The following is a 12,554-nucleotide window of genomic DNA, read 5'->3' as shown; positions in this document are numbered from 1 at the left end:
CCCGCCTCGGGTGGGGGGGGGCATTTTGCAGGCCGGACCGTCCAAGGCACGTGGAACGATTCAGAGACCTTACTGCATATCAACGTTCTAGAGATGAGAGCAGTGCTCTTAGCGTTGCTAGCACTTCAGGCCTTTCTTCCCTTGGGAACAATTGCGATTCAATCGGACAACATGTCGGTTGTCTGGTATATCAACAAGCAAGGAGGAACCAGGTCTTACCCTCTTTGTTGAGAAGCCATGAGAGTTTGGGAATGGGCAATCTCCACCAACCGCTTTCTCATAGCAATGCATATTCCGGGTCGGTCCAACATCCTGGCAGACAAACTCAGTCGCACCATTCTCACCCCTTACGAGTGGTCTCTCAATACTCAGGTAGCGGAACGCATATTCACACGGTGGGGAACTCCTTGTTGCGATCTTTTTGCCTCTCCCTCAAACACCAAGTGCGACAGTTTTTTCGCTCTGATACCTCCTCCCGGAGGTTCCCCAAGAGATGCTCTGGTGCATGCTTGGCCACCCGGTCTTCTTTATGCTTATCCCCCCTTGCCTCTGATGCTCCAAGTTCTTCAGAAAGCCTCTCGGTTGGGGTGCAGAATGATTCTCATTGCTCCGTTTTGGCCTCGACAGATCTGGTTCCCCTTCCTAAGGTCTCACTCTGTGAATCCTCCTTGGATTCTAGATCCCATTCCGGATCTGATATCCCATCCATCCCACTTATCTCCTCCGAACCTGGACAACCTGAAGCTGACCGCTTGGCTGCTCCAGTTCTACTCTTGATCAGGACTCCCAGTATTTCGTCCCCTGTTAAGGCCATCCTGGTGGCAGCTCGTAAGCCATCCACTAGGAAAGTCTACCGCAGCAAGTGGAAACGGTTCTCGTTGTGGGCGGAGCGGCAAGCCCTAAACCCCTTCACAGTTCCTCTCCCTTTGGTGCTTGATTTCTTAACCACTCTTTTTAATGATGGTGCCAGCAGTTCCACAGTCAAAGTACAACTTGCGGCAATTTCCCATTATCACATTGGTCATGACTCCAATCCACTGATGTCGGCCAAGTTGTGTAAGATTTTCCTTAAAGGTACTTTTCTTCTCAGGCCCCCTGTAAAGCAAGCGGTTCCTCCTTGGGACCTTTCCTTAGTTCTCCAGGCCTTGGCCCCCCCCCCCCTTCGAACCGGCGGCTACGGTAGATCTGAAATTCTTATCTTTCAAGACCACCTTCTTAGTAGCCATTACTTCGGCCAAGAGAGTTTCAGAGCTTCAAGCATCATCAGCTAAACCTCCTTACTTGGTCTTTCATCCAGACCGTGTTTACCTCAGGACCAACCCGTCCTTTCTTCCTAAGGTAGCTTCTGAAGCAAACATTAATCAATCCATTAACCTCCCTGTCTTCTTTCCTAAATATGAAAACAAAGGTGAATACAAGCTTCACTCCTTAGATGTTCACAGCCAACTTAGATTTTATCTAAACAGGACGGCTGGTCATAGGCAGTCCGACCAGTTGTTCATTTCCTTTGCTAAATTTAATTTGGGCAAACCAATTTCTAAAGTCTCATTATCTCGCTGGATTTCACAATGTATCTTACTGGCTTATCAAGCTTCGGGAAGGCCCGCACCGGAGGGTGTACATGCCCATTCAACCCGGTCAGTCTCTACCTCGGCAGCCTTTTAAGGCTAGGATTCCTCTAGATGATATTTGTGCAGCAGCCACGTGGGCTTCATCTCATACTTTTATTTCCCACTACAAGTTGGATCTTGCATCTAGGGGTAGAGCATCCTTTGGCTCCGCGGTGCTCCGGAATATCCTTCCATGATGGCCGCCCAAGATTCAGGTAGCTGGGGACTCTGTCCCGCAGGTTGCAGACAAATGAATCTCCTACTTCAGATTTGGAAGTTATGTACTCACCATAACGTTCCATCTGAGTAGGTGTATTCATTTGTCTGCAACCATCCCGCCCTCCTATCCCCCTGGCCTTTCAGTTTCCTGCATATGATGTCTTACCCTTTTCAGGGTGTTCTTGCTGTTGGCAAACTCGATCTGAGGTCATGAGGGTAGAGCAGGGCATTATGGGTGAGGGGAGGAGCTGAGAGCTTGGATCCATAGCTGGTAAACCATGCTGGTTCGGATCCGATATCGGATCCATAACCCACAGGTTGCAGACAAATTGAATACACCTACTCAGATGGAACGTTATGGTGAGTACATAACTTCTAATTCACCCTGGGGATCACTGCAGTGGCTCTACTTGATAGAGACACTGGGAACTAACGTCGGGCAGCACAATGCCAGGGTACTTCTATGGGCTAGGCTTTTAAAGACTCCTGCGCCATTAGCCCTAGTACACACCTATGAACCTATAAAAAGGCAGATAAAATGTCAAAAGTGCCTTAGCCTAATAAATCATTGTGTTACCAAACCATCTCCCTAAAAGGCAGATAAACTGTGAAAAGTACCATAGCCTAATGAATTTCTTCTCTCACCTTTGGTTAGACCCTGAAGCCATATTCACTACTTTGCCTGCTAACAGTAAATTTATCATGAATACTAATCCTCCTTCTGGTCAAAATGTAGGCAAGATGTGTTGGCCCACCTTGGTAAGAGAATGTTTTCTTCCACTTTAGGTTTCAGACTTTTCAGCTATCAAGTGTGCATGTGTGAAGGTCATGCTTTGTTAAGAAACAGTCTGAAAGGAATTTCCTACCACACTTTCTACGGAAGATAGCTATTTTCTGAATCTGATTGTTTGTACCTTTTCCCAGGTACACAAACATGCTGTGAAGGGTATGTGTGATTGTGCAGATACTGTGCCTGGGGCTGCTGCTCCATTGTCGAGAAGACATGCCTAGTTATGTGAAGTCTGACATCTTCACTCAGCTTTAGAGAAGGGTCTGACATCTTCACTCTGCTTTTGACCAGGGTCTGACATCTTCACTCTGCTTTAGGGTCTGAAATCTTCTCTCTGCTTTAGACCAGGGTCTGACGTCTTCACTCTGCTTTAGACCAGGGTCTGACATCATCTCTATGCTTTACACCAGGGTCTGACATCTTCTCTCTGCTTTAGACCAGGGTCTGACATCTTCTCTCTGCTTTAGACCAGGGTCTGACATCTTCTCTCTGCTTTAGACCAGGGTCTGACATCATCTCTATGCTTTACACCAGGGTCTGACATCTTCTTTCTGCTTTAGACCAGGGTCTGACATCTTCTCTCTGCTTTAGACCAGGGTCTGACATCTTCTCTCTGCTTTAGACCAGGGTCTGACATCTTCTCTCTGCTTTAGACCAGGGTCTGACATCTTCTCTCTGCTTTAGACCAGGTTCTGACATCATCTCTCTGCTTTAGACCAGGGTCTGACATCATCTCTCTGCTTTAGACCAGGGTCTGACATCTTCACTCTGCTTTAGACCCAGGGTCTGACATCTTCACTCTGCTTTAGACCAGGGTCTGACATCTTCTCTCTGCTTTAGACCAGGGTCTGACATCTTCTCTCTGCTTTAGACCAGGGTCTGACATCTTCTCTCTGCTTTAGACCAGGGTCTGACATCTTCTCTCTGCTTTAGACCAGGGTCTGACATCTTCTCTCTGCTTTAGACCAGGGTCTGACATCTTCTCTCTGCTTTAGACCAGGGTCTGACATCTTCTCTCTGCTTTAGACCAGGGTCTGACATCTTCTCTCTGCTTTAGACCAGGGTCTGACATCTTCTCTCTGCTTTAGACCAGGGTCTGACATCTTCTCTCTGCTTTAGACCAGGGTCTGACATCTTCTCTCTGCTTTAGACCAGGGTCTGACATCTTCACTCTGCATTAGACCAGGGTCTGACATCATCTCTCTGCTTTAGACCAGGGTCTGACATCTTCTCTCTGCTTTAGACCAGGGTCTGACATCTTCTCTCTGCTTTAGACCAGGGTCTGACATCTTCTCTCTGCTTTAGACCAGGGTCTGACATCTTCTCTCTGCTTTAGACCAGGGTCTGACATCTTCTCTCTGCTTTAGACCAGGGTCTGACATCATCTCTCTGCTTTAGACCAGGGTCTGACATCTTCTCTCTGCTTTAGACCCAGGGTCTGACATCTTCTCTCTGCTTTAGACCAGGTTCTGACATCTTCTCTCTGCTTTAGACCAGGGTCTGACATCTTCTCTCTGCTTTAGACCAGGGTCTGACATCTTCTCTATGCTTTAGACCAGGGTCTGACATCTTCACTCTGCATTAGACCAGGTTCTGACATCATCACTCTGCTTTAGACCAGGGTCTGACATCTTCTCTCTGCTTTAGACCAGGGTCTGACATCTTCACTCTGCTTTAGACCAGGGTCTGACATCTTCTCTCTGCTTTAGACCAGGGTCTGACATCTTCTCTCTGCTTTAGACCAGGTTCTGACATCTTCTCTCTGCTTTAGACCAGGGTCTGACATCTTCTCTCTGCTTTAGACCAGGGTCTGACATCTTCTCTCTGCTTTAGACCAGGGTCTGACATCTTCTCTCTGCTTTAGACCAGGGTCTGACATCTTCTCTATGCTTTAGACCAGGGTCTGACATCTTCTTTCTGCTTTAGACCAGGGTCTGACATCTTCTCTCTGCTTTAGACCAGGGTCTGACATCTTCACTCTGCTTTAGACCAGGGTCTGACATCTTCTCTCTGCTTTAGACCAGGGTCTGACATCTTCTCTATGCTTTACACCAGGGTCTGACATCTTCTTTCTGCTTTAGACCAGGGTCTGACATCTTCTCTCTGCTTTAGACCAGGGTCTGACATCTTCTCTATGCTTTAGACCAGGGTCTGACATCTTCTCTCTGCTTTAGACCAGGGTCTGACATCTTCACTCTGCTTTAGACCAGGGTCTGACATCTTCTCTCTGCTTTAGACCAGGGTCTGACATCTTCTCTCTGCTTTAGACCAGGGTCTGACATCTTCTCTGCTTTAGACCAGGGTCTGACATCTTCTCTATGCTTTAGACCAGGGTCTGACATCTTCTCTCTGCTTTACACCAGGGTCTGACATCTTCTTTCTGCTTTAGACCAGGGTCTGACGTCTTCACTCTGCTTTAGACCAGGGTCTGACATCTTCTCTATGCTTTACACCAGGGTCTGACATCTTCTTTCTGCTTTAGACCAGGGTCTGACATCTTCACTCTGCTTTAGACCAGGGTCTGACATCTTCTCTCTGCTTTAGACCAGGGTCTGACATCTTCTCTCTGCTTTAGACCAGGGTCTGACATCTTCACTCTGCTTTAGACCAGGGTCTGACATCTTCTCTCTGCTTTAGACCAGGGTCTGACATCTTCTCTCTGCTTTAGACCAGGGTCTGACATCTTCTCTCTGCTTTAGACCAGGGTCTGACATCATCACTCTGCTTTAGACCAGGGTCTGACATCTTCTCTCTGCTTTAGACCAGGGTCTGACATCTTCTCTCTGCTTTAGACCAGGGTCTGACATCTTCTCTGCTTTAGACCAGGGTCTGACATCTTCTCTCTGCTTTAGACCAGGGTCTGACATCTTCTCTCTGCTTTAGACCAGGGTCTGACATCTTCTCTCTGCTTTAGACCAGGGTCTGACATCATCACTCTGCTTTAGACCAGGGTCTGACATCTTCTCTCTGCTTTAGACCAGGGTCTGACATCTTCTCTCTGCTTTAGACCAGGGTCTGACATCTTCTCTCTGCCTTAGACCAGGAAGACGTATTTCACTCTTCTGCTTCCTTGGTTTTCAGATAGTTTGATAAAACAGGGAAATTGATTCAGGGAGTTTCATGTCCCCCAATACAAATATTTGTGGCCTACCTTTTTCACTTAAAAACCAAGTAAGCAAAGCTTCTCATATTCTAGAAAACAAGTGGGTAAAAAAATGTCCAAATGGAAATAAGGTGTCTGTTTTTTCAGAAAATGGACAGACCAATAGCACAGAATGGCTATGCCAACCCCCCCCCCCCAAAAAAAAAGTTTCCCCAAACTTGTCCAAGAAGCTGCTTCTTAACTTCCCCATTTGGGAAAAGATTGTTTCAGACTCCTGGGTGTTAAAAGTGGTGCAGGAGGGCTATAGATGGCATTGGATTCAAAATCTCCTTTCAGGGAAATATCTTTCCACCTTCCGAGTCAAACAGAATATTTTCCTCAGGTCCTTGTGTCTTTACACATCCTAGGAGTCATAGTACCCAGTACCTGTAAGTCAAAGGGGCAAAGACTTGTATTCCAAAATTTTTCTAGTACCAGAGAAAGTCTTGGAGAGCAGTGCTTTCATCTCTAAACCTCTATGTGAAAGTACTGAAATTCAAGATGTTCACCCAGCAGAACCTGTTACCAGCCATTCCTCCCATGAGTTACATGGTAATGCTAGACTTAAAAGATGCTTATCACATTAGCATAGCCTCAGGCTTGAATATGTTTCCGAGATTCTCTGTATTTGGCTCGTACCAGTTCTCTGCATTACCCTTCGGAATTGTATACAGCTCCAAGGGTGTTTACTGAATGTCTAGCCTCAGTCATAGCTCATTGTAGAGTGAATGGCTTTCACACATTTCCTTATTTAGACAAGTTACTTAATCCTTGCAGAGTCTTTATTCAGATTTCGAGTCATAACTGGTACTAAATCATGCCTGACTGAGTCTCCTAGAATTGTTTCTCTGTATTGCTTTCTCGATATTTAACTTCAAAAGGCCTTTCTGACACAAGGGATGGTGGATTTATATCTAGAAATATTCCTGAGCCTGTCCAGTCAGTCTCAGACTTTTTGCAGTAGAATTTCTCTTGATCTTGGCTTCTATGATTTTTCTTGGTCCCTGGAGCCAGGTTATACATGAGAAAGATGCAGTGATTCCTGGGGGAAAAAACATGAACCCAACATTTACAAGCTCTGGATCATGTCATCAAAGTCTGGTTTGGGGCTTCCTAATAAATGGAACTCATTGGTAGAGATGACAAATTATACACCTTCCTTTCTCTCTCTCCTCAGACCCCAAACCAGTCACTCACCTCAAGACACTTCATATTCTGCTTGGAGAGCAGTTTCCATTGTGGTAAATGTGTCTCGTCTGTGGAGTCATTCCGATAGACCAAAGCACATCTGTATGAAGATGTGACCATTCCTTAAAATTTCTTCTTCACTTATGGATCACCAGGACCTTTACAAGTGATTATAGACAATACCTCAGTTGTAGTACATAAACAGGGGCATTGTAGAACACAGCAGTACCTCCCCGTATATGCAGTAGTAAGTCCTGCTTAAACCCCGCCCAACACCCGGTTATGTGTTCAAATACTGAATGGATATTAATAATCGTGTTCACCAGCCTTATGAATATGCATCGGGTATTTGTCATGTTAGCTTGAGGGTGCTCTGTAGTTCAATAATGGTAACGAAACAACAACGGGAACTACTACTAAAGAAAGATGCAGTGTGTAACGGGAACTGCTACTAATGAAAGACGCAGTGTGTGATGTTAACAGTGTTTAACGGGAACTACTACTAAAGAAAGATGCAGTGTGTAACGGGAACTGCTACAAATGAAAGACGCAGTGTGTGATGATAGCAGTGTGTAATGGGAACTACTACTAATGAAAGACGCAGTGTGTGATGTTAGTGTGTAACGGGAACTACTACTAATGAAAGATGCAGTGTGTAACGGGAACTGCTACTAATGAAAGACGCAGTGTGTGATCTTAGCAGTGTGTAATGGGAACTACTACTAATGAAAGAAGCAGTGCGTGATGTTAGTGTGTAACGGGAACTACTACTTATGAAAGATGCAGTGTGTAACGGGAACTGCTACAAATGAGACGCAGTGTGTGATGATAGCAGTGTGTAATGGGAACTACTACTAATGAAAGAAGCAGTGTGTGATGTTAGTGTGTAACGGGAACTACTACTAATGAAAGATGCAGTGTGTAACGGGAACTGCTACTAATGAAAGAAGCAGTGTGTGATGTTAGTGTGTAACGGGAACTACTACTAATGAAAGACGCAGTGTGTGATGTTAGTGTGTAACGGGAACTACTACTAATGAAAGATGCAGTGTGTAACGGGAACTGCTACTAATGAAAGACGCAGTGTGTGATCTTAGCAGTGTGTAACGGGAACTACTACTAATGAAAGACGCAGTGTGTGATGTTAGTGTGTAATGGGAACTACTACTAATGAAAGATGCAGTGTGTGATGTTTTCAATGTGTAACGGGAACTGCTACTAATTAAAGATGCAGTGTGTAACGGGAACTGCTACTAATGAAAGATCCAGTGTGTGATGTTAGCAGTATGTAACAGGACTGCTACTAATGAAAGTCGCAGTGTGTGATGTCAGCAACAAGCTGTCTGTTAATACAGAGTTGTGCATTAAGACAGAAGGTCATTACACAGCAGCATGCATACCGCTCAACTGTCTCTGGTTTATCCTGATATTCAGTAATTCTCTGTTTAATAACAGAAATGTTCATTAAGAAATGCCTATCTGGGTTACTTTGCCTTGGTCCACATTTTGCAGGACTAGAGTTAGGGTTAGGCCTAGAGTTATTCCTAACCCTAACACTAGCCCTAAGTGGCCTGTTAGCTGTGTAAAATGTGGACCAAGGAAAAGTAATAACATCCGTCTCCGGCAGAACCCTTGAATACACCAGTTATTTCAATATCTGTCGATCAACTACCAGTGTATGCATGATGTCACTGTTAAATCTGTATGGCAGTCAATCATGTATCACACAAGCCACACCCACTTCCACACAGACTGACTGGGGATGTACAGTTCTACAACAGTGCCTAAACAGGGAGGTGCAAGATCATACTCCCAATGCAGGCTGGCTGGAATGCCTTTGGAGATTCTACATTATTCTTAACCCTCCAAGCACCTTGAAATGTATCAGAGCAAAGCATAATGGCAGACCAGCTTAGCAGCACCAGGAAAGACTCTCATGAATGGAAATTGAATGTGGAGGTTTTCTAGGAACTGTTCCAATTTTGGGGAACACGTCAAATAGATCTGTTTGCATCCTTTCAAAACAGACAACTGAACAAATTCTCCACCAAGTCTTCTTGCAAGCAATCCTGGAAAATTAATACATTTTCATTGCTTTAAAAGGGAATATTCCTTTATGCTTTCCTACCATTTCCATTGATATCCAGGGTAATTCTACAGATTTAGGACTCCCCAAAAAGTTATTGTGGTTTCCCTCTTTTGGCCCAGACAGCATTGATTCTCCCTTCTTGTGGAATTTGCCAAGGGCAGGTACCCCAAGCTTTCCTAACAGACTGGATCTACTTGCACAAGACGGGGGAGATGAATACCCCAGTCTGTCAACTGCAAGTAACTACAGGGTGTTTTCAGTTCTAATACTTTTTAGGCTCCTATTTCATGAGGACATGCAACAAGTAGTAAGGAGGCAAGACAACCTGCTAAGAAAAGCATATATTGGCAAGTAGAAGCAGTTTTCTAGTTTGTGCTTGGCCAGTAACTATGGGCCCATCAAGAATTGTGTGCCGCTGCTGCTCAAATATTTGTGAGTGCTACTTTCTTCTGATTTGTGTTACTCTGCTGTAAAGGTTCATCATGCAGCCGTTTCAGTACGCCTCCCCATGAATCCTCCTTTTTTTCCCTTTTTTTTTTTTTTTTTTCTTTTTATCATCATCTGAGATCTCCTTGTATATAGGTTGCTGCTCCTTGGGTTATCACCTTTGTGCTGGAAAAGTTGAGAATTACCTTTTGAACATGCTTTTCTTGCGGGTTTAAGGTTCTTGACTTGGACAGCTGTGCTCATTGTTGCTCTGACATCTACAGGAAGAGCGTCTGAGTTGCAAGCTTTCCTGGTGAGTGATAATTAAGAACAAACACCTATTTTATGCCCATGATTTCAGTTTTTACTTTGCATCTAGATATCAGTCTTCCAGTTTCCTACCCAGAACCTAATAACTATAGAGGAAGCATGCTGCACACACTGGGAGTGTGCATGGACAGTTCAGGAGATAAGTTGACGCAAGTAAGTCCTTTGGAAAAGCTGATCAGCCATTTTATTACTTTTCGAGAGACAAACATGGTAGCTGTGTCTACCAGACATTGTCCAGGTGGTTGTCTTTAGCTTTTTGTTATTCCACCATGATAAATCTATTCCACGCTGTGTTAAGGTAACTGTACTAGAGCCTCCTCTTTAATGGCGTACTGGAAAGGGGTAGATTCTGGAGGCAGCTACATTGTCCTTCATACATATTTTTACAAAAAGCCTTAAAAATAGATTCTTTTTCTAGTTGCAGGTCGAGCTTTGCTAGGACCATCCTCCAGGGACTCCTGGATCCATATCCTTTTCCGAGGTTGAAGAGAAGAGTGTTAAGTAATGAACCTCTGTAATGTAGTGGCTGGAGGAACGGTGGGATTTTTGGATATGGTGCAGGCGTGCCAGTCGCACTTACCTGTAGTAGATGTTCAAACTCCTCACTGCTGCACGCACCTTCCATCTCCCCTGTTCCTCTATATAGCTATAGCTGCGAGGTAAAGTACAGTACTTTGTGTTTCAGTGGTATTGCCTTTTGCTTCAGTATTGTTAGGCTTTCTCTGTATGGGCAAGAAAGTCCTGAAGAAATCTTCCCTCTACTGATTTCTCTCCTTGGACCTAGACAGTTGGCAGTCGGTGGAAGGTGGGTGTGTTGGGAGGGGGGCGGAGCTTTGTGGAGCTGGACAGGGAAGCAGCTCATATGGTCTGAAGGTTGCTGCAGTAGTGAGGAATTCCAACAGTTGATGTATGAGTAAGTACAACTTAACACAAATGCACTTTTCTCAGTACAAGGAGGCAAGTAGTGGAGAATGGAGCATTTCTCCCTGGCCCTCCGCTCAAAACAGGCTCTGTGGAACCTAGTCAGACTTTCCCGGTCAACAAATGTTAAATAAATAAATAGAAATAAAAAATGCTGACCACTTCCTCAAGACATTAGTACAGCTTTTCATGACTGAAATATGGTAAGCTTCTCACTGGTCAGTTACTTGGTAGTTTAATCACTTCCCTACGTAATTTTGAAATGAGGTGGAGCTGATTAGTCTGCAGAAACTTGTACAGGGACTATATGTTGAAGTCAGATTGCACAGCTAGTGTACTCTGTGTGCATGTATCATAGAGGCATCAGTGAAGGAAGCGACCTGTTGTGCATGCATCATAGAGCCATCAAGTGAGAGAAGCGACTTGTGCATGCATCATAGAGTCATCATTGAAGGAAGTGACCTGTTGTGCTTGCATCATAAAGCTGTCAGTGAGGGAAACAACCTGTTCGTGCATCATAGAGCCATCAGTGAGAGAAGCGACCTGCTGTGCATGCATCGTAGAGCCATCAGTAAGGGAAGCGACCTGTTGAACAGATTTGCACTCATTTTTATGAGTGGCATGCACTACTTGCTTCATTGCAACTGGATTCTCACCAGCTGCCAGAGAGTTGGTTTGTAGGTCATTGTTAGGCAGTTACTGTACATATAGTTTTGCATTCCATTTTGTGGTTGGTCAGCATGTGTTTTTCTTGTTAGTTTTAACTATTGGGACATGCGCATTTTACCCGAGAGGCTACGTTTCCTGTTTTTATATTGCAGTGATACTCCCTGGTTGCCTCCCATTTAATCACAGGCAGTTAAAAAAAAAAAAAAAAAAGATTTTGTATAAACACAAAAGTTAGAAATGAACTTAAGTACCTCCGGCTGTTGTACTTTCTGTATTCTGTCATTTTTATCCTAGGTGCTACTTTTGTAATAGTAAAACTTACTTGATGGGTACAGAGACTAACTCACTGTAATGATACTCAGATTTTTTTTTGTATGAGTTTAGGTGCAGAGGAGAAAATCCTAGCTGAATGCCGTGAGTCTTGTGGGCAACTACGAGCCGATTTTCACCTACAGGCCATGGTGCGCTCTTCTGGTAAACTGGTGCTGATTGATAAACTGCTTCCTAAGCTGAAGGCCGGAGGCCATAAGGTGCTTATTTTCTCCCAGATGGTTCGCTGCCTGGATATCCTGGAAGACTACCTCATTCAGAAAAGGTAAACGATGAGAGGTTGTTGAGTACAAGAGATAAGTCGTAGAAATGTGTAAAGCTTATGTGATTTAATATGTAAAGACATTTTAGCCAGTCTAGAGAAATTAAAGTTAAGTTGGTATAATACAAACACGAATTGCAGTATGAACTGAGGAAAAGAACAGAGTAAGGCTTATTTAGTCAGGAGAGATAAATGGAAGGAAGTTAGTGCAGGAGGGGGAGTAAAGCGGACCCTTAAACTGAAAAGACAAGGTTATGAAGTCCATTATGGACTCACCGTTAGTCCAGCCGCGCTGTTCACCTGAAGACTAGAAAAGCCTTGGTTACCCCTTCTGAAGAGCTTGTCATTATGAATGCTTCCTGTATTACCTGGATACACCTACAGTCTGATCCCCAGCTTGATAAATGGCAGATTCTTTTTAATGGGCCTCTTGGGGGATGAAGTATCATACTTGGTATGAGTAATCTAAGGTTGGATTCTGTCAGCTTCCATCGTCTGACTCATTGAGTCACTTAACCAGACATCGCTTCCGGGATGGGTTTGAAAAAGGTCTATGGAGATGAGTGCTCTACCCCAGA

At 44.4% G+C, this 12,554-nt stretch overlaps 1 protein-coding gene across 1 annotated transcript in view; it reads left to right on the top strand.

The window, feature by feature from the left end:
* The window catches only part of CHD8 (chromodomain helicase DNA binding protein 8), a gene marked incomplete in the record, with an annotated part of 4,119,653 nt that overhangs the window by 1,874,430 nt on the left and 2,232,669 nt on the right, over positions 1 to 12,554 (top strand). The window contains 1 exon segment of the mRNA XM_044057960.1: positions 11,769 to 11,979. Within this exon segment, the coding sequence (XP_043913895.1) occupies positions 11,769 to 11,979 (211 nt within the window).

This window comes from Protopterus annectens, chromosome 16.part0, assembly GCF_019279795.1.
Source record: "Protopterus annectens isolate FY-2018-M chromosome 16.part0, PAN1.0, whole genome shotgun sequence".
In the NCBI taxonomy this organism is placed as follows: Eukaryota; Metazoa; Chordata; order Ceratodontiformes; family Protopteridae; genus Protopterus; species Protopterus annectens.
The sequence above is the reverse complement of the archived record's forward strand: the minus strand, read 5'-3'. Positions and strand labels throughout refer to the sequence as shown.